Genomic DNA, 24,824 nt, shown 5'->3' with positions numbered 1-24,824 from the left:
AATGACAAAAATACCGCTTGATAAACATACACCGGAGTGTTGAGAAACTTGTATTTTGTCGAGACAAAAGGAGAATTATGTTCCCGCCAGCAAGTTCTTCCCACTTCAACACTTTCTTCTTCATTTTTCTAAACCCCTAATAAAACCCTCTTTCTCTCTCCTCTCTTTCTCTCTCTAACTTCGAGCAGCACAGCACCAGCAGAACACAGAAGCAGCGCCATTTCTATGTTAGCACTCCTCTCTCTCCTACATTTCAATTTCATTTTATTTTTTTTGCTTCATAATTTAGGCTTTAATATTCAAAATTTGCTTCATAATTTAGGCTTTAATGTCAGAATTGTTTTATATTTATGCTTAATCTGAATTCGTTAATTGATTTCCTACTTAATTGGCCCATTAGTAATGTTTGATTTTTAAACGAGTTCTTAATATTGTACATTATTTATTTATTTTGCTAGTTAGGGCTTTTAATTTGCATTTTAATTACTTTTTAGTTGCGTTAAATTTCAAGTAATTGTAAAATGAATTGTTGAATTGATCACTTTTGTAAAAATGATGCATTACCAATTAAGGGATTATGATTATCAGAGTTGTGGTTGTGATTGCGTTATATTATGAAGGTAGAACAAGCAAATTATAGATCTTTATTTGAACTCTGAAGTAAAGAAATTGCGAAAAGTCTAATCGTAAGACACTGTAATTATAGTCACCTGAAATTATTGTATTGTTTCGAGTTTGATCAAGTTGCTTCTTTCTATCTAAATGTTTGTTGTTTCCTTGTCTCAAGCTTGACCTTGATGTCAAGTTGTGAAATAAATTGAAATTTCGTGCTCAAGTGAACTTTTTGACCTATGTGATGTGTGTAAATCATAAAATCAATTTAAGTTTTGATCAGAGGTTGCATCTAGCTCGCCTTGCATCATGCATTAGTCCTTTTTCGGGTCTTATGTTGTGTATGAGTGGTGCTCTTGGAAGTTGGCACTTTACGGCAGTTATCTTATCAGGGTTGTGGCTGTGGATTTGTGATTGTGATGTATGATATGTTTTCCAGGGAGGATGAAAAGGATACATTAAGAGTGCTTGTAGCAACAGATTGCCACCTTGGTTATATGGAGAAGGATGAGATACGGCGCCATGATTCATTCGAGTCTTTCGAAGAGATATGCTCGATTGCAGAGAAAAAGCAGGTGATTTCCGGTACCTACCAATTACTGTATTTTTATATTGAATTTTGTAAGAAATCAACACCTATTATCTCGAGAGATTGTTATATACACTTGGGTGTAGGGTGCACCCAAGGGTATTTGTTTGCTCATTTGATGATAAAATGAGCAATAATCATCAAAATAAGCAAACAATACTCTTGGATGCACCATTCACCTAGGTGTATATAACAATACATTATCTCGTTCTGATGGAAGCTTGTAATTTTCTTGTTATAGATTGTGGTGATGATGTGATTTACGCCGAATTTTCTTCTGTCATGCTCCTAGAGTTTTTGAGTCTCATTTTGTTGTAAAATATGATTATGTTGTTATAGTGACTATAATATGACCATTAGGTGGACTTCATACTTCTTGGTGGTGATCTCTTTCACGAGAACAAACCTTCAAGGTCAACGTTGGTGAGGGCTCTGGAGATTCTTCGTCAATACTGCCTTAATGATCGTCCAGTGCAGTTCCAAGTTGTGAGTGACCAGACTTTAAACTTTTCAAACAGGTTTGTTTTGCACTTATCTTTAACCATGCTATATTTGAGAGATTTGTATATTTGACATTTATGTCTTTTTATATTGATGAATGTTGGACCTGAATTGCACTTGGGTTTTCTTCAAAGCTTGGTTGCTTTGCTGTTCTAAATTCCTGGATCATCTTGTTTGTGTTGGAAAGGAAGTGGATTTTCCCTTGAAGATTATCTTTTTTTTTTTTGTTTGAATGCATCTACTTCTTTGTCCTTAACTTTATTTCAAATAAAAAAGAGTTATATGCATATGCATCTACTTCTTTGTCCTTAACTTTATTTCAAATAAAAAAGAGTTATATGCATATGAAAAAAGAAATGAAATTCTTTCTGATAATATATGTCTTAGCTCAGCAACTTTTGAAAAATGGGGTTAGATATATAATGTAATCCGAAATTATAAGTGGAAAGTTCCATTGAAAAACGATGACATAAGCGTATTTTGGCTATTTCTGGATTGGGGTCAATGTTAATGATTTCCAGATATCCTTTGTGACTTGTGAGAGAATTGAAGCTATATTATGAAAATTTTGTTGCCATGCCTGGTGGATGGAGGTATGTTTCGGTGCAAGAATCAAACTGAATGACCACTGATAAGATTAGGAAAATAGGAACTACTGCTTGCAATGGCTCTAAAAATTTTTCTTTGTTTGAAACATGCACCACCACAAAAGACTGGCTTGAACTGAGGCCACAGCCATTAGGAAGGAGATTTGAACAACCTCGGAAGCTCTGTATTGTATGGGACTCCCTAAGAGATATTTTATTGTATTCCAATCTAATTTAATCTGGATGGTGTTAGGGATTCACATTCCACCATTGAAAACTTATCGATATGATAGTGATGAGAACTTGGTCTCTTGAGCATTTCATCTCTAGGTAGTGTGCTACTGACTATCAGAGTGCTGTACTGAAGTTAAAGGCATAGATGGCAATTCATCAGTTGTGAATCTTAGGACCCTTTACAACTATTATTTTGGGTTGTGAGCTCTTGCTTGTATGTCTGATAGTTTAATGTGTTTCTCTGCTCTACAGATTTGGTCATGTAAATTATGAGGACCCTCACTACAATGTTGGCTTACCTGTATTCACAATTCATGGCAATCATGATGATCCTGCTGGAGTGGTATGGCCTGCAGCACAGACAAATTAAATCCTTTTCTCTCAATATATACTTGTGAGGTCTGGGTTTGATTGTTTCTTTGTGATATACTCGTCTCAATTTATACTAGGCATTGACTAGCAACTGAAAGGGGGATTGAGTTGACCAACTGTGTCATGATAGTAATTAGTGAATGTACTTAGTAAAACTATTTCTATATACTCAAGCTTTGAGATGGACTGGTCTTAAGGTTAAGTGTTGCACTAAAACAACAAAAACTCCCAATGTAAGTTTTTTCCATAGTTGGAGTTTGATTTATTTATATGTTTCCTTACCTCAGAATTTCACTGCCAAATACTTATTGAGATAGTTAAAGAACCACTGAGTTCATAATTTTTTTGTGTGTTTTTGCTTGGTGCTGATAGGGCTAGATCATTCTCTTAGATTTCATAATGCTCTCGTCTGATGTTCGGAGGAATTGTACTTGGTCTCAAATCAACTATTTTGAAGGCATATATTGCTTTTAAAAGCTGGTTTCATTTGATTATGAAATAGTGGTATGATGTAGAACCATAGAAGATCTTGTAATACCAATCCCAATTCTCCGGGTTAAACAATTAAAACTGATATACCTTCCTTATACTTAGAGTAGTATAAAAAAAATTTATATACACCCGGCTGTAAGGTGTACCCAAGAGTAATTTTGCTCATTTTATAATCTTAAAATGAGAGGAAAAAAAAATAACCAATCTAATGAGCAAAAAACCACCCTTGGGTGCACCTACCTCTATGTGCACCCGGGTGTATGTAAAAGGTGTTTCATGCTAAATAATTTCCTTCCATGAGAAAATTGTGAATGGTCTGACCATAGCTACAATATGTCAAATGCTTTTTGCTAGTCATAAAGTTTTTTTTATTTTTATTTTTTATTTTTTATTTTTTTTATTTTTTTATTGTGTGATGAAGAGATTCTAAATTTTACTAGTGTGAAGAAGAGAATTATCTGTAATCTATTATTTGGTGGAATTAGGAAAGGGTAGGTATTTTCATATGTTTGAGGTTGTAAATGTGGATTATTATAAGCTTTTAAGACTCTTGCTGTCTCCCAAATTAGCAACCTAAATGCTTGACAAAAACACTAATCAATATTCAAGACCCCCTCATTGATTTGCTCTAATTATAGAGCTTTTACCCACACTAATTGAATATCATCTTCTTCAAGCTACTAATAACAGAATTATTATGCTACTACATGAATTGCCCCTCCCTCTTTTAGCATTACCGACCTTTTTGCTAAGAATTAACTTAGCTTTGGACAGAATTAAGAGAAGAAATGTGAGATTAAAGGAAGATGATGAAGATTGGTTGATTAATTTCTGGAAAGCAGCACTGAATGTGGATAGTTTCAAGCTTCTGAGAGGCTTGGCTCTCTCCCAATCAACTATCTAAAAACTAAACAAAACTCTCCACAAAATTCAACATGCCTTCTTTCAACTACCTATCTTCTTCTTCTTCTTCTTCTTCAAGCTATTAATGATGGATCATTATGCTGCTACCTAAATTGCCCCCCTCCCTTTGACACTGATGCAGAGCAATAATGTGGGAATCTAAAGTGCAGTTTTTTTTAAAATCTGATTTGTTTAGACTACAACTTGTGCTATGGATAGCTATGTATATTCTAGGTATTCACCTTGCTAAATTTGAACATTTAATAAGATATTCACATGTCTGCTACATCAATGATTAGGTTTTTCCCCAGAGGGTGTTCTTTTTTCTGTATTGCCTGGCCACTGTCAATGTTTAAATGATCTTTTGAAGTGTTTTTTTTTTTTTAATATAAATTTATTTATTATCTTTTGGGTAGAGGGATTTTATCAATGAAAGCACATGGTTATCATAATATGCTTCCTGGTAATTTGTTGTCAACAAATGTGAGGACATGCGGAGGGTTGACAAAAGATTTCCCTATTACAATCGGATTGCATCAAGGGTCTGTATTAAGCCCTTTTCTTTTTGCAACGGTTCTAGATGAATTAACTAGACCAATTCAAGATGAGGTTCCATGGTGTATGCTGTTCGCAGATGATATCGTTTTGGTGGATGAGACTAAGGATGGGGTTAATGTCAAGTTGGAGCAATGGAGGCAAAGGTTGGAATCTAGAGGGTTTAAGCTAAGTCGGAGTAAGACTGAATATTTGGTATGTCGTTTTGGCACTCAGAGGGGGACAAGCAATGAAGTGGTGAGTTTGGATGGAAAGGATTTGACCATGAGTGAATGTTTTAAGTACCTAGGGTCGATCATCCAGAAGAATGGTGACATTGATCAAGACGTGACCCACAGGATTAAGTCAGGGTGGCTTAAATGGAGAGCGGCCACGGGAGTGTTATGCGACCGCAGCATTCCCTTAAAGTTGAAGGGAAAATTCTACAGGACTGCCATAAGACCAGTGTTGCTCTATGGTACAGAATGTTGGGCTTCTAAGAAAGAGCATATTAAAAAGATGGAGGTTACAGAAATGCGCATGTTAAGGTGGATGTGTGGAAACACTTTAAGAGATAGAATCAGAAATGAGGTTATTCGCAAGAAAGTAGGTGTGGCGGGCATTGTAGATAAATTAAGGGAAAATCGTCTGCGTTGGTTTGGACATGTAAGACGGAGACCCGAGGGTGCACCGGTGCGAAGAGTGGAAGAGTGGGACCATGGAGGGATTAAACGAGGAAGAGGGAGACCAAAGATGACTTGGTTGGAAGGAGTGAGGAAGGATATGAAGTGCATGGATTTACGTGAGGATGAAGTTTTGGATCGTAAGGGATGGAGGAGAAAGATTTATGTTGATGACTACACGGAATAATCAAATTTGGTTCATGTTAGCCGACCCCACTTTTGGGATTAAGGCTTTGATTGATTGATTGATTGATTGGTAGAGGGATTTTATCAATGAAAGCACATGGTTATCATAATATGCTTCCTGGTAATTTGTTGTCTGCTATGCTGAAGATTTACTTTATTTTGATAACAGGACAATCTATCTGCTGTTGATATCCTCTCAGCATGCAATCTTGTCAATTATTTTGGTAAAATGGATCTTGGAGGATCTGGGGTTGGCCAGATTACTGTTTGCCCAATCCTTATCAGGAAGGTTAGTCTTTAATTTTCTCAGTTTTTTTTAATTGTCAACTTCGCAGTGAATGGATGTGTCATTGTTTTGCAGGGTTCCACGTCTGTGGCTTTATATGGCCTTGGAAATATTCGGGATGAAAGGTTAAACAGAATGTTTCAGGTGATTTCTTTCTGTTTCTATGTAGTTTATATGTATACTTCTGAGTTAGAGTTTCTAGTTAAATATAATTTTGTCGATTTCTTGGTCCTAGACTCCCCATGCTGTTCAGTGGATGCGCCCTGAAGCACAAGAAGGATGTCAAGTTTCGGATTGGTTTAATATCCTTGTTCTCCACCAGAATAGGTACTAACATTACCGATTTCTATTCAAAATGAATTCCTTATCTATTCATCCTATAGATATGTGGATGTAATGCTAATGCTGGAGATTTCATAACCTGAGCTCTTAGATGTTAGCAGTAGTGTTTATGCTTTCTAACAAGGTCTTTCTTTTGTGCAGAATAAAAACAAATCCTAAAAATGCTATAAATGAGCATTTTTTACCGCGATTTCTTGATTTTGTAGTTTGGGGGCATGAACATGAATGCCTAATTGACCCCCAGGTGCAGTATTAGATTTCTCACGACTCCTCACCTTTATCATTCATTCCTAAAATTGAGGGACTATTAATTTCACAGGAAGTTTCCGGGATGGGTTTTCATATCACACAACCTGGTTCTTCTGTTGCAACATCGTTAATTGACGGGGAATCGAAGCCAAAACATGTTCTTCTCTTAGAAATTAAGGTGGTGCAATAAATTATTATTGTGCTTTTGAACCTTTTCTACTGTAACTACTTATTGATTACTTATTGTGCTTGTTTAGGGAAATCAATATCGCCCAACCAAAATACCTCTGCAATCTGTGAGGCCTTTTGAATATGCTGAGGTAATTACTTCCAGATTATATAATGCTGATTATGGTGAAAGACAAAATTACCTAGTTCCCTTACATTTTATTGTTCAATTTTCAGGTTGTGTTAAAAGATGTAACGGATATCGATCAAAGTGATCAGAATGCAATTCTTGAGCACTTGGATAAAGTGGTAAAATTGCTCTATTTAAAATAATTCCAATTTAATGTGTCTGTTGAGTACCCCCTACATCTGTTTCTGTCACACCCTTTCAATACCCAATCTCAAAAAGTTTCTACGCCGTAGTTAGTTTCTGGTGGTGATGCTTCATATTCACAGTATCTTAATTTGATTTTAGTGTAGATAATGTAGTCTGAATTGCTTAGGTCAGAGATCTGATTGAGAAGTCTAACAGAAAAGCGGTCAACAAAGCTGAGGTGAAGCTTCCATTGGTCCGAGTAAAGGTTAGTCCTGCTTAATTTATAAAAAAGATTGATATTGATTGCTGCACTTTCGATGAATATGTAACTTACCTCTTTCTAAAATTGTCGTTATTTTAATTGAGCTTAAGCTTTAGGCTCCAATAATGGGTCATCAATATGATTTTCCAGAACTGAAACAACATCAGGAGACTATAATCAATCTGTGGAGTCCCCTATTAAGTATCGTGTTGGTGTTTGACCCACCTATTATTTTCCACCTACTAAGTACTTGCCTCTTAAAGATTTAATGTGTACTAAAACATACGATGAAGTTCATATAATACTGACACACTTCTTATTGGGGGCAGAGGGACAAAGGTTGCATTTGGTGCTTTGGTGCCATCAGTTGAAATCATTGTGCAAGACGTAAGGGTTCCAAATTTCGGTTTTCCGTGAAGATGAAAATTTTACCAGTAGTAATAAATATGTTCTGAGATTTGCCATATTTTGTCCTGCCATCCATTTTTCTGTTATTTCTGAAATTTCTTTCAAGCAGTAGAAGGAAAAATGATTGATTTATAAGTCATGGTGGACTTATTATAGCTTAGTTGGAAATTAGGATTTGTTGAAGGTTCCTTTTTCATATCTTGCATTGCTGTTAATTATGCTTTTCTTTTTCATGTTGAATCACATTTTTTCATTCAAAATCTTTTCTATACTGTGCTTATTTCAGTCTTTTGTGATGATAGGTAGATTATTCAGGATTTATGACGATAAATCCTCAAAGATTTGGTCAGAAATATGTGGGCAAGGTATACCATTTCATTCTTCCCTTGATATTCACACATTATTCTGTTTAAAATCCCATTTATATTATGCCTTAATTCACACCCCAATTACCTACAAGACAATCATCATCTGTGTGATAAATACTTTGCTTTAGTTTAGACTTCAATGCAAAAAGATTGATATGGTGACACATCTATCATGAATTTGATTATTTTCTTTTATTATTTGGAAGGAATTTGACTATGTTTATAATCTTAATGTCTTCAAACTCATGCAAATTACTTGGCATGCTGGTTGTACTACTATCAAGCTACACTGTACTCATAATTGTTAGTGAAATAATAATCTTTGCAATTAATAGGTGGCAAATCCTCAGGATATCCTGATATTCTCAAAGGCTTCACGGGTTAAGAATCGAAGTGAAGGTAAATAATCCTGTAGGCAGTGCCGTTCACAATTTTTTATTAATTTGTTTGATTGCTAAGGTTTAGGAAACGGTGGCTTGTTTATGTTTTTTCTTGGATCCCCATGTCATTTACTCAAATGAACCCGTTGCTCCATATTTCCTCCTTTCTTTAACATTTTGACATGTGGGTTTATACACTATATACAGCCATGCAGATATACTTATAGCAATGCGTATTATGTATAGCTGTGTGGTTTTGTGTATAATTATGCAACTTGATATATAACCGATGGTCTCATTGCTAATCCTTTTGACTATGTAATAGGGTAAGTTAGGGTTGATACTACATAGAGAAGGTTGTTTTATAATCAATCAACTTATTAATAGTAGAACTAAATTGGGTTAGATATGTATGAAGAATAAGCTAGTATAACAATTCAGGTATTAGAGTGTATCCCTGCAGCATGAGTCTAACACAAAGATACTTTCTATCCCTACAAATTTGGTTGTATTGCGATCTGGAAAGATACCCCCCAATAACCAATAAACCTCTCATGAGTGTATATGGTCTGTATAAAATACAATAATACCTTCCTTGGAATTATGTAAACTAAGAGACATAACATAGCATCCTAACTTCCTAAAAATCCATTTTACCTTAACAAACGCAACTGTTTAAGTCCAACTCCCGTTAGATATTTATTGCAAAACCAACATCAAATTACGTCTTATCTAGTATTGATAGTATTCAAAATTGACATATTCATAATCATATAATTTAGGATTAATTTAGGAATTGGGGGAAAATCATGCATCAATTCATAATCAAACCCTAGTTAAAAACCTACTCCAATATATATGTAAATGAAAGCAAAATTCGAAGTAAAGAAAATAAAAGACAAAATGGAAGTTTTAATAGTATAGTAATTAACTAAATGTAAAGTAACAAAGTAAATCAATCCTTGATAAAATCCAACTAAAAGATAATCAGATATTCATATTCTCTTTCTTGCCTTTGTGCAACTAATGGAGTATATTCTCTCTCCCCTCAATGAAAGCTGGCAAGCTATGACAAATCAATAACCTAATTACTTTGCTTGCATGTGACTGCATGGGTATAACTAATAGAAGTATGAGGCAGATGGCCAATCACAAATGCTCTTGGTTTGGTCATTATGTTGGGCCAATAATAATTCTCCCTAGTCCCTCCAGTTTATTTTATTTTATTATATTTTTGCTCCATGTGACCATACTGAATTTTGCATTTGCCAAATGCTTAATTTATACCTTTAATTATGTTCAAGTAAATTATAAAAGAATTCTGATATTTTGACAAGACTATGTTGAGACAAATCCAATAATTTGTTGCATGATAACTTTTGTTTTTATACATTTGTAAGTTAATAGTATTATAAGTGAATAAGGAAAAATTAAAAACAAAAGAAACAAAAAGGAAGTAATTTCCTACATTTTATGAGTCCGTCCTTAAGAAACTCAAGATAGAAATGCCGTATTATTCCTTAATTTTTTCTATAGAGTATACTTATTAAATTATTTAAATACCGTATTGCCAAACCTGTATCTAATAAGGATGGTATTACCATATCCATTTATTTTAAAAAGGTTATATTAGACTCTTGGATCCGCACCCATGTTCATGTTACATGGCATATGAAGCAAATTTTTTTTACTAAGCCTTATTTGGATGTTTCAGAAACTCAATTGCTATGGAAAATTCTATCCTTTTCCTGTTACTTCTTATTGAATGAAAACTCTATGAATGGTTGTGCAGTTTCTTTACCCTGGAATGTGTACGTGAACTTCTAAAATGTTTTCAACCCTTTGACCAGCATCATAAAATGTGAGACTTTTTATGATTGCTTTTAATTTTTGGTGCCATTGGGACTGCTGATGGGAAGCAATCACTGCTTGAAGTCCTTTTGGAAGCCAAGACTTGTGTGGGTTTTTAAGAGACTGGGGAATTAGTTCCTAGGTGGCTGCAGTTACAATCTCATAAACCTAACATTCCTACCTCTGCCTTTTTAGAATTCCTTTTATTATTTTTTTTTTCCTTAGCTTTAGGCAAGATTCATACAAATTATATGCCAGGCTACATAGAATTTTCGTCTGTTCCAGCCTTCCTAACGTCTGGTGTCGGTTGTATGCCATTATTCAATATCAAGTAGCTCGATATCTTTGGAGAAACTTGAATTGCTGAGGATGCTGTGATGTTAGCCTATTTTTATATGGAGATGTAGATCAGTTGGGTTTGCACCATGTGCAACACTAAATTTATGATGAGCTTTTGGTGTATTTCATGGAACATAATTCATGTTTCTTGTTGGGAGCCACTTTATGATGCGACTTGCCTCAATATTCATGCTTCAGCAGAAATACTGGATTAATAGAGACTGGTTTGAAAGTTTGTTTATTTTGTTTATCCTTCTATATAGCAGTTTTTGCCTGCATGTCCTTGATATGTTTTTCATTTTTGATAAAATTGCTTAGAATGCTACCTTTTAGCAAAAAGTGATATGAAATATAAAACTTCGCCAGTGGGTTTCCCGCTGCCAGTCCCAAGCCTGGATAAAGGAGGAGGGTTACGGTAGGCCAGTGACAGCCAATATAAAACTTCGTCACATCCCATGACATGAGCCAAACAGATATTTTCGTGGGGGCGTTCCCTACTCAGCGACGCGCTGCACTTCCTAGACCCGGGTGTAGTGATAAGTATGCAAGGGTTGCTAGGTCGTCGCCCAGAAGCGACGCGCCACATTGCCCGAGTGTGGTGTCAAATGAGCAAGGGCGTGCCATTGGGGCGTTCCCTACTGAGCGACGCGCTGCACTTCCCAGACCCGGGTGCAGTGATAAGTATGTAAGGGTTGCTAGGTCGTCGCCCAGAAGCGACGCGCCATATTGCCCAATTGTGGTGTCAAATAATCAAGGGCTTGGAGTTGGGATCAGGAGGGAGCGTGGGAGAAAAGAATTTAGTTTGCGGATTGGTTCTTGGAATGTGGGGTCTCTTACGGGAAAATCAGCAGAATTGGTAGAAGTAATGAAAAGACGACGCGTGAACATCATGTGCCTCCAAGAGACAAGATGGACAGGAGAAGGAGCTCGAGGCTTGGTTTTGGGGTATAAGGTATGGTATGTTGGGCAAGAAACGAGCCACAGAACAAGGAATGGTGGAGCTAGGAACGGAGTTGGTGTGGTTCTCGATGAGAGGTTGGCAAAAGAGGTGATCGAGGTCTATCGGAAGAACGATAGGTTGATAAGGCTGAAGTTGCTATGTGGCAAGGAGATTGTGAATGTTATCAGTGCTTATGCTCCCCAAGTGGGTTTAGATGCAGAAGAGAAACGACAATTTTGGGAGGACCTAGACGAGGTGGTGCAGGGTGTCCACCACTCAGAGAAGTTATATATTGGAGGGGATCTAAATGGGCACGTTGGGGCGAGCCGAGATGGCTATGAGAGTGTCCATGGAGGCTTTGGGTATGGGCAGAGGGACGCCGGTGGTGAAGCTATTATGGATTTTGCCCAATCATATGATTTAATTTTGGCTAATACTTGGTTTAAGAAGAGGGATTCACACTTGATAACTTTTCGGAATGGAGCAAATGCAACTCAAATAGACTTCCTGCTCACAAGGAGCATAGATAGACAAAGTTGCATAAACTGTAAGGTTATCCCAGGGGAGAGTGTGGTCACCCAACACCGGCTATTGGTAATGACTATTCGTCTGAAAGAGAAGGCGAAGAAAAAAGTTAGACAAGAAGAACCAAGGATAAGATGGTGGACCCTAAGGGATGCAAAAGCTAAGGTTTTTACAGAAAAGGTAATTGAAGAAGCGGATTGGGATGGAGAGGTGGATCCGGACAAGACTTGGTTACGAATGAAGAACTGTTTCCTAAGAGTGGCCAAAGAGGTCTTAGGGGAAGTAAGGGGAAGAACTTCGGTACAGAGAGATACTTCGTGGTGGAATGAAGAGGTGAAAGCAGTAATTAAGCAAAAAAGGGAATGCTATCAAGCCTTAGGAAAATGTAGGAGTGATGAAACCTTTGCAGCGTATAAGGAGGCTAAGAGTAAGGCAAAGGCAGCTGTTCGCCAAGCAAAAGAAAAGGCATATCAGGAGGTTTATGAAAAGCTTGATTCCAAGGAGGGAGAAAGGATCATTTATAAGATGGCAAAGAGAAGACAAGAGGCAAGGAAGGATATTGGCATGGTGAAGTGTGTCAAAGATAAGAACCAAATGGTCCTAGTGCAAGAGGAGGGCATCAAGGACAGGTGGAAGGGGTACTTCGATGAATTATTTAATGGAAGTAATGGAGTTGTGATAGGAGATACCTCTATGAGTGATGAAGAAATCAACATGGAGTATGTGCGAAGGATTAGGAGAGTAGAGGTGGAGATTGCACTGAGGAAGATGAAACCTAAGAAGGCGGTTGGCCCTGATGGGGTACCGATAGAGGTGTGGAGGTGTTTGGGTAAGATTGATATTGATTGGTTAACAAACCTTTTCAACAAGATATGGACGGCTACAAGGATCCCACAAGATTGGAGGAAGAGCACCTTGGTCCCGGTTTATAAAAACAAAGGAGACGCTCAAGATTGTTCTAACTATCGAGGAATTAAGCTTATGAGCCATACTATGAAGTTGTGGGAAAGGGTGATTGAACAAAGGTTGAGGGCATGCACAAGCATTTCAGATAACCAATTTGGTTTTATGCCTGGGAGATCTACTATGGAGGCAATCCATTTGATAAGACAAATGATGGAGTTTTATAGGGTAAAGAAGAAAGATCTTCATATGGTCTTTATTGATTTAGAGAAGGCATATGACAAGGTGCCAAGAGAGATACTTTGGTGGGCAATGTTGAAGAAAGGTATCCCACGAAGGTATGTAGACCTAGTTAAGGATATGTATCGGGATGTGTCAACAAATGTGAGGACATGCGGAGGGTTGACAAAAGATTTCCCTATTACAATCGGATTGCATCAAGGGTCTGCATTAAGCCCTTTTCTTTTTGCAACGGTTCTAGATGAATTAACTAGACCAATTCAAGATGAGGTTCCATGGTGTATGCTGTTCGCAGATGATATCGTTTTGGTGGATGAGACTAAGGATGGGGTTAATGTCAAGTTGGAGCAATGGAGGCAAAGGTTGGAATCTAGAGGGTTTAAGCTAAGTCGGAGTAAGACTGAATATTTGGTATGTCGTTTTGGCACTCAGAGGGGGACAAGCAATGAAGTGGTGAGTTTGGATGGAAAGGATTTGACCATGAGTGAATGTTTTAAGTACCTAGGGTCGATCATCCAGAAGAATGGTGACATTGATCAAGACGTGACCCACAGGATTAAGTCAGGGTGGCTTAAATGGAGAGCGGCCACGGGAGTGTTATGCGACCGCAGCATTCCCTTAAAGTTGAAGGGAAAATTCTACAGGACTGCCATAAGACCAGTGTTGCTCTATGGTACAGAATGTTGGGCTTCTAAGAAAGAGCATATTAAAAAGATGGAGGTTACGGAAATGCGCATGTTAAGGTGGATGTGTGGAAACACTTTAAGAGATAGAATCAGAAATGAGGTTATTCGCAAGAAAGTAGGTGTGGCGGGCATTGTAGATAAATTAAGGGAAAATCGTCTGCGTTGGTTTGGACATGTAAGACGGAGACCCGAGGGTGCACCGGTGCGAAGAGTGGAAGAGTGGGACCATGGAGGGATTAAACGAGGAAGAGGGAGACCAAAGATGACTTGGTTGGAAGGAGTGAGGAAGGATATGAAGTGCATGGATTTACGTGAGGATGAAGTTTTGGATCGTAAGGGATGGAGGAGAAAGATTTATGTTGATGACTACACGGAATAATCAAATTTGGTTTATGTTAGCCGACCCCACTTTTGGGATTAAGGCTTTGATTGATTGATTGATTGATTGATTGATATGAAATAAGACGGTTTCTTTATATTTAGATCTAGATAGCTGTTTATGTTTATGTTTTTTTTTTTTTTTTAAATATCCAAATGCAGGTCTGTATTGGGGTTGCTTCTAGTCACATCCCTTTTGAATTCAATCTCTTGCACTCTTGCTGTAATACATATTCAAATATCCTTACTGTGTATCAATATTTTTTATATGTACTTTGATTTTCTTATTTTAGGGAAAATTGACAATTCTGAGAAATTCCGACCGGAAGAATTAAACCAACAGAATATTGAGGCGTTGGTTGCTGAGAGTAATTTGGTATGTATTATAGATGTTTCATTTACATCCTTTTTCCCCCTTTTTTTCTATTCTACAGTTCTACTACATTCACATGTCTCTTTATTGGTTTAAATTGGTTATGGTAATTGGTAATGTTGTCTTAATTGGACCTCCTCGCACCCTACTTGGCTGGGCTTTGTATTGGGCGGTGGTGGTGGTTGATTCTACAAATATCACAGTTTAATCTACAAATATCACATTCTACCAAACTACAAAATTTCGATCTGCAAAGATTAAAATGTGATATATCAACTCACATAATCTACAAATATCACATTCTACAAAATTTTAATATTGAAATTTTGTAATTTTTTTATGCTACCATTGGACATTTCAACTCACATTCAAAATTGTTTAACAAATTCAACTCAATCTACTAAATCTCCCCAAATGTTCAATGATTGCATTTAAAGAAAAGGCAGAGGGATTAATAATATATAATAACACAGTCACGGCATTATAAACTGGGCAGAATATGATACAAGTGGTAAGCATAAGAAATAGGGATTAGGAAATAAGAGAAATGAGAATGCAGGGGAAAATAGGAAAAAAAAAAAGAGCAAGTGGTAGGTTGGAAAATGAAATAGAAAAAGAAAATAGTGAAAAAAAAAAAAAAAATTACCAACATTGCTTGTACATGGATTTGGTCCCAGAACCTTGTCTATTCAAGAGGATTGTTTTCTGTTTCCCTGTGACCACCTTAGCTAGGCAAACATCTATATCAGACAGAAATAACATACTTGCACATATGGAGGCCAACTTAGAAATATAAAAGGATGCAAATATGGGCCATGGGGCCAGGCCTCCGTCCCCCCTCTGTTCCTCCCACTTCATGTGTGAAATGCATATTTGCTAAACCAGTTTGTTATAAAATGCGTCAGTGTGTCATGGTTATGAAAACAGCTACATGATCTGCCTGAAGTTTGCTTATTGTTTTCTTCTTTTTATCATCTTGCAGAAAATGGAGATCCTTCCTGTCAATGATCTGGATATTGCACTACATAATTTTGTCAGTAAAGATGACAAATTGGCTTTCCATGCTTGCTTGCAACACAATCTTGATGAAACACGTGTAAGTTGTTATTAGTAGAAGATTCGTCTCTGTTTACTCACCAAGTGTAGATTTTTTTATTTATTTATTTATTTATTTTTTTTTTTTTTATGATGATGAGCCCTAGATATTTTACTTTTCCTTGTTTTGTTTATTACCTTTTTTTGAACATAATGCGTCATTCATCTCTGTAGAGCAAAATTGCTGAAGACTCGGACACAGTGAAGTTTGAGGAAGAAGACTTGATTGTCAAAGTCGGAGAGTGTTTAGAGGCAAGAACGCAAGACTTTATCTAAGATATTCCGAAGCTTTATCTTTATTACTACAGCTAAAATTTGAGACTAATTAATCTTTTATTTATTCTCTTAAGGAACGTGTTAAACATAGGGCAACACACCCGAAGGAGAGTTTTTCCTTCAGTGCTCCATCAGAGGTTTGTTCTCTATCTAAAGTCAACTCTGTTTGTTACCGATGCTATGTGTTCATATAATTCCTGAAACCTTTTCTTGCATGTATTTCTGGAAATCTGCTACATATTAGATGAACGGATTATGTATCTGTTGAACAAAAGAAGAGCATCGTTAATCTAGAACTAAAGTCAATCAGACTTTGAGACTGACAGAATGACTGCTGAAATATATCACTTTGCCTTGATATCTTCTGATAATGCAAGGGACTCAATTTTTGTTAAGATGCTCTCATTTAGCTAGAGCACTGAACTTGTTTTTGGATAGTATTTGGATTTGATGAATAGCAGGCACAGAATTTGTGTTGTGATGAATCTTATAGGTTATTGATGATGCATTTTTTGTTCTTTTTGTAGGAGTTCCAGGGTAAGCGCATGGCAGGAACAAAAAGTGCAGCATCTTTTAGTGATGATGATGATGATGATGCCACCCAACTTTCTGGGTTGAAACCTACTGCTCGAGGCAAGAAAGCAACCACTAAAGCCCTTGGCTCCTCCCATGATGCTGCTGAAACTGGTAAAACCTCTACGAGAGGAAGGGGAAGGGGAAGAGGAAGGGGTAGAGGAAAAGATGCCACCAATATGAAGCAGACAACTCTTGATGCATCTTTGGGTTTCCGCCGTTCTCAAAGGTTTGATTTTTTCATGCCTACTTCTGTATCATTTCCCTATTTGTCTCCTCTACCTATACTCTGAATGTTCACATGATTGTACACAAAAGTTGCATATTTAACCCAGAATGGTTGGATTTTTGATGGGGAGCTCCTAAATAACCCCCTTTTCCCTATGTATGTTAATTTGGATTACATATTTATCATACTTCGTATTTGTTTTGCTATGTGAGAATCTATGTTTTCTGTAAGGAACCGGGTTTGTACGAATGTAATTAATTAATTTAACACGATTAAGGCAAAAGCTTGAGTATGATTGATTAATTTGTCAACGAAGATTACAGCACTAGGATAGATAACAGCTTAAGGCTATCACTCTCAAAAGGGTAGCTTGAGGCTACTACTCTCCAATTTGTTCTCACAATTTTCTGGATAAGTTGGCTACACTACAATTCTTACAATTTATACTCAAGCACTACAATTTGCCCTAAACTAATTAAGGTTGACTTCTACAAATTGGGATTCACAGTCACTTTGTCATAGTTGCTAAAGGGGTGTCTCCTCCTTTTCAAGCTTATCTCTTTCCCGAATTCGCTTGCTTGACAAATGCTACTGCTTCCCCTGTTCTTCCAAATTAGTCTCCTCTGCCTCTTGGTTACCGTTGAAATTGAATTGCTCTTGAGCTTGCTTCCCTTGTTGCACGTGATTCTTCTTGGCCCTACGGTGGTAAACTCTTATGGGCTAGCCCAATTGTTGATCCATTACAATACCCGCCGCCTCGAGATTCACCTTGTCCTCAAGGTGGAAGGACGGAAAACACTGAATGATTGAGAAACTGTCCTCCCACGTCGCTTCAAATGGTGGTAACCCACGCCACTTGATCAGAACTTCAGGTGGAGCATTCGCCCCAATTGCTGACCCGCGAACATCAAGTACCTCCTCGGGCTCCACAATTAATTCCATCTCCGCCGTCAGTTGGGCCGGAATTGTAGGATTCACCGGAGTTACCCCCACCGCACGTTTGAGTTGTGAGATGTGGAACACGGGGTGGATCTTACAAGACGGAGGAAGGTCCAAACGGTAAGCCACCTTCCCTACCTTCTCCAGCACACGAAAAGGCCCATAAAATCGAGCACCAAGCTTCTCATTTGGTCGCCTCGCCATAGATTTCTGCCGGTATGGCTGTAGCTTCAAAAACACCTCCTCCCCAATTGCAAATTGCTCATCGCGACGCTTTTTATCAGCATATTCCTTCATAATTTGCTGCGCCTTCAACAGATTAACCCGTAACTCATCAAGCATCGCATCCCTCTCCTTCAAACTTTCCTCCAAGTCATTCACAGGGGTCTGTCCATTACCAATTCGCCACAGCTTGGGAGGGTCACGGCCGTGAACCACCTTGAAGGGTGTGAGCTTGGTTGCGGAATGAGGAGAAGTATTATAGGCGTATTCCGCCCAATCAATTCGCCCACTTTTTCGGTTGATCGGAGATAAAACACCGCAGATAGGACTCCAACCCCTTGTTGACGATCTCGGTTTGGTCGTCGGACTGCTGGTGGTAGGCGGTGCTCCGTTTCAAGTGAGTCCCTTGTAGACGGAAAAGCTCCCGCCAGAAAATACTCATGAACACCCTATCTCGGTCGGAGATGATTGAGGAAGGGAACCCGTGCAACCTCACCACCTCCCTCACAAAGTAATCCGCCACCTTCAAGGCGTTGAATGGGTGCTTTAGCCCAATAAAATGGCTATATTTCGAAAGGCGATCCACCACCACAAGAACCGAATCGATCCCCTTAGACAACGGAAGTCCCTCCACAAAATCCATGGAGATATCCTCCCACACGACTGCCGGAATGGGCAGTGGTTGCAATAGCCCCATCGGACTCTGCTGACTTGCCTTGTTTCTCTGACAGATGGCACACTTACGAAGATACTCGCTCACGGCCCGTCGCATTCTGACCCAGAACCAGTCGGCGGCAAGGCGGAGATACGTCTTGACCTCTCCGTCATGGCCGCCGGTTGAGGTGTCGTGATACTCATGGAGCAGCTTCTGAGTGAAAGGAGATGTTTTTGGGATCACAACTCTCCCTTTAAACATTACTCTCTGACCTTCTTAGTGAAAGCCTACTGGGCTCTCTTCTCCCTTCTCAAGGCCCAATCTGATTTGGGCTAGCCAACCATCAGCTTCAATTTCTTTTTCTAGCTCTTCCCAATTCACAGCAGGAACATGAATCAGTGCACTCAATTGCACCTTAGCTTGATCCCTTCGTGACAATGCATCCGCCACACGATTAGAAGCCCCCGGTCGATATTGCACTTCGAAATCAAACCCAACTAGCTTTCGCATCCATTTTTGATACTCCCCGCTCACCTCTCTTTGTTAAGTTATGTAACGTAGGCTTTGTTGATCGGTCCTTACTATGAAATGCCTCCCAAGTAAATAATGTTTCCACCTCAATATTGCTAAACATATTGCCATGAGCTCCTTCTCATAAATGGATTTCTCTCGAGCCCGAACTCCCAACAACTTACTAAAATACGCTATCAGTCTACCTTCTTGCATCATGACCGCACCCACACCAAACCCGGAGGCATCGGTCTCCACTATAAACTCTTTAGTAAAGTCGGGCATAGTGAGTACCGGGGCCTTGACCATGGCCAACTTGAGTTCCTCGAAAGCCTTAGTAGCTTCCATAGACCACCCGAAGCTATCCTTCTTGAGTTGGGAGGTTAAAGGGCCCGCAATTTGTGCATACTTAGCCACAAACTTGCGGTAATAACCCGTCAAACCGAGGAAGCCCCTCAATTCTCTCAGGTTCTTGGGCCTTTCCCACTTCACAATTGCCTCAACCTTCTCTTCATCCATGGCCACCCCATGGGCCGAGATTACATGCCCAAGATAAGCCACCTTGGCTTGCCCAAAATCACATTTCTTCAAGTTAGCATACAAACTATTCTCGGCCAACTTTTCAAGCACCAACCTCACATGCTCCACATGCTCTTCCTTACTCCTACTATATATCAAAATGTCATCAAAAAATACCAACACAAACTTCCTCAAAAATGGCCTAAACACATCGTTCATCAACGATTGGAAAGTGGCCGGGGCATTAGTTAGCCCGAATGGCATCACAAGAAACTCGTAGTGCCCCTCATGGGTTCTAAATGCGGTCTTGTGAGTGTCTTCGGGTCTCACCCGAATTTGATGATATTCGGACTTCAAGTCCAACTTAGAGAACACCACCGCTCTATGGAGCTCATCAAGAAGCTCATTGATCACCGGAATTGGGTACTTATCCGGAACCGTCTCTTTGTTCAAAGCACGATAATCTACACAAAATCTCTAAGAGCCGTCTTTCTTTTTCACAAGTAAGACCGGACTACTAAAGGGGCTAGTAGAGGGTCTAATAATGTCGGCATCAAGCATTTCTTGGATGAGCTTTTCAATTTCATCCTTTTGAACTTGGGGATATCGGTATGGGCGTACACTAACCGGGTTACTACCCCTTTTTAGTGTAATTGCGTGCTCATGATCACGGTTGGGAGGTAAGCCCTTGGGCATGTTGAACACCCCTTCGAAGCCACTAATCGTTCCCCTTAAAAATTCCGGAATCCCACTCCCTTCCTTCGGTTCCCTTGCTACCTCCACCCGAGTTACCTCTACAAGCAAACCCCCCTTATCATGACAAAGGTTGCGGATCATAGCTTTCAATGAAATTTGAGTTTTATTGAGAGAAGCATCTCCCACCAAAGTAATCGGCCTCCCTTCTACCTCGAAACTCATAACATGAGTTTTCCAATTCGTAGTCACCATACCAAGTTTCTCGAGCCATTGCACACCAAGTATTACATCCACGTTGCCTAGGCCTAGGGGTAAAAAATCTTCTACCAACACCACGCCTCCCCCGAGTTTGATCTCCACCCTTCTACACACGCCACTCCCCTTCACGGTTTCCCCATTGCCCAAGGCTACCTCAAATCCTCCTCCACCATCTCGCGGCACACCTATCTCCTCCACCAACCGGAGTGACAAGAAATTATGTGTCGCTCCGGGGTCAATCATAATTATCACCTCTCGGCCTTTCACTTCCCCTCTCAATTTTATGGTTTTGGGATTTGTAAGTCCTACCACCGAACATAGAGATGCTCGCACCTCTTCCTCGTCCTCCTCTTCTTCGGTTTCATCTTCCACCTCCGGCCCCTCAGCCACCATCAACACACTCAATTCCTTCCTCTTACATCGATGCCCTACTCCCTAACGCTCGTCGCAACGAAAGCATAACCCTTTTGCTCGACGCTCTTGTAGTTCAGCTTCTGTCAATCTTCGTGGTTCATTGATGGATTTTGTCCCTTGGCTGTAGCTGGGCTTGTTGAAGCTTACTGACCCTTGTGACTCATTTACTCTGGGCCATGTTCTACTTGGGCCGGTATTAGTGGGCAGCCCATAAGTAGAAATGAGTCCCCCTTTGCTGCTGGACCCGCTCGAGCTTGGGCCACCCGAACTTGACCCGCTTCGCCATGGACCTACACTAGCCTTACCCTTGTTAACCCGAGTCCTAGCTTCGATTTTTTCGGCTAGATCCATGGCCCGATCCAAGGTGTTCGGATCCAAGAGTCGGATTTCCGCCTTTATCTCTTCATTCAACCCATTAATAAACTGCCCCCGCATGATTTCTTCAGGGATGTCGTCCAAGGGAAAAGCCGCCTCGATAAATCTCCGCCTATACTCTTCTACGGTGGTGGTCTGATGCACGGCCAGCCACTGCTCCTGTAGCGACCCCGAGTTCACCGGACGAAACTCCTTCAACAGTCGACACCGCACGTCGGTCCAGTGGGCGAATGGGCGCCGCCTGTTCTCCTTGTGATACCATTGGAGCGCCGGACCATCCATCGCCACGACAGCCGCCGTGACTCGATCGGCGTCGGAAAGTTGACAAAAATCGAAATACATCTTCGCCCTCATCACCCAATTGTCCGCATCCTTCCTGTCAAACACCGGCATGTCCATCTTTCGGTGTTTCCACCGACTCCCGTCTCCTCCGCCACTGTCGTCCTCCCACCCCAGTGGGTCCCTAGTCCTCCACTCCGGCATTCCAAACCCGCCGCCTAGAGGTGAGTTCACCTCACAATTTTGACTGTTCTCACCCACCAACTGATGCAGCGGTGGTGAAGGTGGTCGTGGGGGTCGGTTTATCCCAGCCGCCTCTAAAGCCGCTCTGATCTCATCCCTGAACTTCTCTTGCTCCTTCACCGCCATATTGGTCTGCATCTCTTGATCCTTTCGAAAACGGTCAATCCTACCCTCTAGTCGGATTCTGTCATCTTCCTGCCTCTTCTTCTCATTTTCGTAGAGGGTGGCGAAACTGTCGGTAATGGCCTTTTGAGTGTCAGCCATGGCCTTACCCACGGCTTCCGCCACGGCGCGCCCAATGGACTCTTCTTGCTCCTGAAATTTGTCCTCTATCAACTTCAATCAAGATTCAACCGCATCCAACCTCTCGTCCGCCGCGTCAGCACGTTGACTCAGCGACGGTCCGCCCGCCATGACCGTCCTGCTCTGATACCAAGTTGTAAGGAACCGGGTTTGTACGAATGTAATTAATTAATTTAACACGATTAAGGCAAAAGCTTGAGTATGATTGATTAATTTGTCAACGAAGATTACAGCACTAGGATAGATAACAGCTTAAGGCTATCACTCTCACAAGGGTAGCTTGAGGCTACTACTCTCCAATTTGTTCTCACAATTTTCTGGATAAGTTGGCTACACTACAATTCTTACAATTTATACTCAAGCACTACAATTTGCCCTAAACTAATTAAGGTTGACTTCTACAAATTGGGATTCACAGTCACTTTGTCATAGTTGCTAAAGTGGTGTCTCCTCCTTTTCAAGCTTGTCTCTTTCCCGAAGCTTGACAAATGCTACTGCTTCCCCTGTTCTTCCAAATTAGTCTCCTCTGCCTCTTGGTTACCGTTGAAATTGAATTGCTCTTGAGCTTGCTTCCCTTGTTGCACGTGATTCTTCTTGGCCCTACGGTGGTAAACTCTTATGGGCTGGCCCAATTGTTGATCCATTACATTTTCAAATTCTTTTTGTGTGTGTGTGTATGTGTATCCTCAAGGTTGGATGACCCAGTTAGCTCCATTAGTGCATATCAAGAATCTCATTTCGTATATTCCTTTACTTCTTTCTTGACTGGAAATTTATATGTAGACAAAAGGTGTGGGGATTATACAAGCTTTTGTTGCTGCTCGATTCCTTGTAGATTATAGTTTTAAGTAATGAAATATTTGGGGGATTGAGAGGGAAAGTAAAAATAGGATATGCTCTTCGTCTTAAGGTGAAATTCAAGTCGTCAATATTTTGTCAGTAATTTACTTTCTTTTTATTTTTTATTTTTTTTATTAAATTGCTTTTTATTTCACGCTTGTCAATGCATTATTTCAATCTCCAACATCTTTAATTACCAATATGAATATTTTAAAATTTAATATTACGAAAGTGTAAATTGAGACGAATCTAAAAAATCCCGCAACTATATTTTTCATTAAATATAAATCATCTAAGCTAATAAAAGTGCAGTATATGAATGAATAGTGCAAAAGTCAAAGTATTGCATGTAATAAAAAAAATAGATAACCGAGGAAGTAGGTAATAGTGTAGATGTTGTCTACTCAATTACATTCTTTACTTAATAGCTCTCTAAACTGCAGATCTTCATCGGTTGCTGGTTCAGCCTCAGTTCATAATATTGCTGGTGATGATAATGTTGATTCTGCCTCGAGTGATGAAGCAGAGGAGTACGTAGTTCAGGAGGTTGCTGACAGTTCGGTATGTGATATCCTCTTTGTATGCATGATAACTTGTAACTAATTTCTGAGGGGGAATTTGAAGCCTGGTAATTATTTTATTATATAATTTCTGAAAGAAAGAAACTAAACATAATTTTATTAGGTGCAACAAAGTTGGTATAAGTGTATAACAGTGACATCATTGAACATGTTGAGGGTAATGTATACAGGCCCTTCTGCTGCTACAGGGGTTGGGGTGCAAAGCTGTGTACATCTCTGTTTTTTTGGTTTCAATGTCTTTAAGTAAATGCCATTGTTTTTCTTGCTAGGGTGATGATGAAAACCTTCAAGGAAAAGGTCGCAAACGAGCTGCACCAAGAGGAAGGGGTAGAGGTTCTACACAGCCCTCGAAGAGGGGAAAATCGGGGAGCTCTTCACTTCAAAAGATGCTTATGGGCAAAGATGATGACGATGACGATGATGATGACATACCCAATCGATTTAACAAGTCTCAACCAAAGGTCAGCGTGTTGTTTGATTGATTAATCTGACTTTAGTTTCTTTCATTGCTCTAATCTGTGCATCTAAACAAATTTTTTTTTTAAAAGTTCTTTTCAGTCTGCCTTTCTACCGTGCTTCTCTGAGCATGAAATTTCTTGTATGTCAAAAGGCACTTGCCCTTGAGCTAGATTTAAACAGTAGTGATTGAAGATTTTGATGGCCTTTGTCCTCACTTTAAAGAACCAAAAGGGTTTTAGACCACTTAAAATATGTTTTTAGACCTAATTTCTAGTGTGTTTTTTATATTCAGGTCACAAGAAATTATGGAGCTTTAAGACGATGAGTTGATGCAGTCTTTTAGTCCTCACCGAATTGGCAATTGCATTGAATTCACTTCCTATAAGGAGCTGTTTCTAGCGCCACCTTAAGAAAAAGTTTGGAAGTTCAGCAATGAATATAGGGATCAAAATACGGTCATCTTCTAGTGAATTTTCCATAATTGGCGATTTTCCAGTTGGCCAATGTATAGTAAAATTTGAAAGTTTTGCTATGAATTTGTTTGCCGTTTTTTCTGTACTTCATTGCTGTATAATAAAACTATTTGGTACGGAGTATATATGTCATCATGAAGGTTTTCCTGCAGGTTCGTGTTGAGTGCTACACTGCTAC

The 24,824-nt window shown here is 39.4% G+C and overlaps 1 protein-coding gene across 1 annotated transcript; it reads left to right on the top strand.

Moving 5' to 3' along the window:
• The first annotated feature begins 85 nt into the window (after nucleotides 1-85).
• On the top strand, nucleotides 86-24,824 carry LOC145604804 (double-strand break repair protein MRE11-like). The gene is made up of 22 exons (XM_081660759.1): nucleotides 86-227; nucleotides 1,052-1,187; nucleotides 1,562-1,719; nucleotides 2,776-2,866; nucleotides 5,863-5,982; nucleotides 6,055-6,123; nucleotides 6,215-6,306; nucleotides 6,463-6,565; nucleotides 6,641-6,748; nucleotides 6,828-6,890; nucleotides 6,976-7,047; nucleotides 7,242-7,319; nucleotides 8,027-8,089; nucleotides 8,428-8,491; nucleotides 14,628-14,710; nucleotides 15,690-15,803; nucleotides 15,977-16,054; nucleotides 16,153-16,215; nucleotides 16,606-16,880; nucleotides 23,577-23,694; nucleotides 23,984-24,175; nucleotides 24,466-24,824. Coding segments are annotated over exons 1-22 (2,175 nt in total). The 5' UTR covers nucleotides 86-225; the 3' UTR covers nucleotides 24,499-24,824.

This window comes from Chenopodium album, chromosome 22 (genome assembly GCF_948465745.1).
Source record: "Chenopodium album chromosome 22, dcCheAlbu1.1, whole genome shotgun sequence".
Lineage (NCBI taxonomy): Eukaryota > Viridiplantae > Streptophyta > Magnoliopsida > Caryophyllales > Amaranthaceae > Chenopodium > Chenopodium album.
This window is presented reverse-complemented; position numbering and strand designations above follow the sequence as displayed.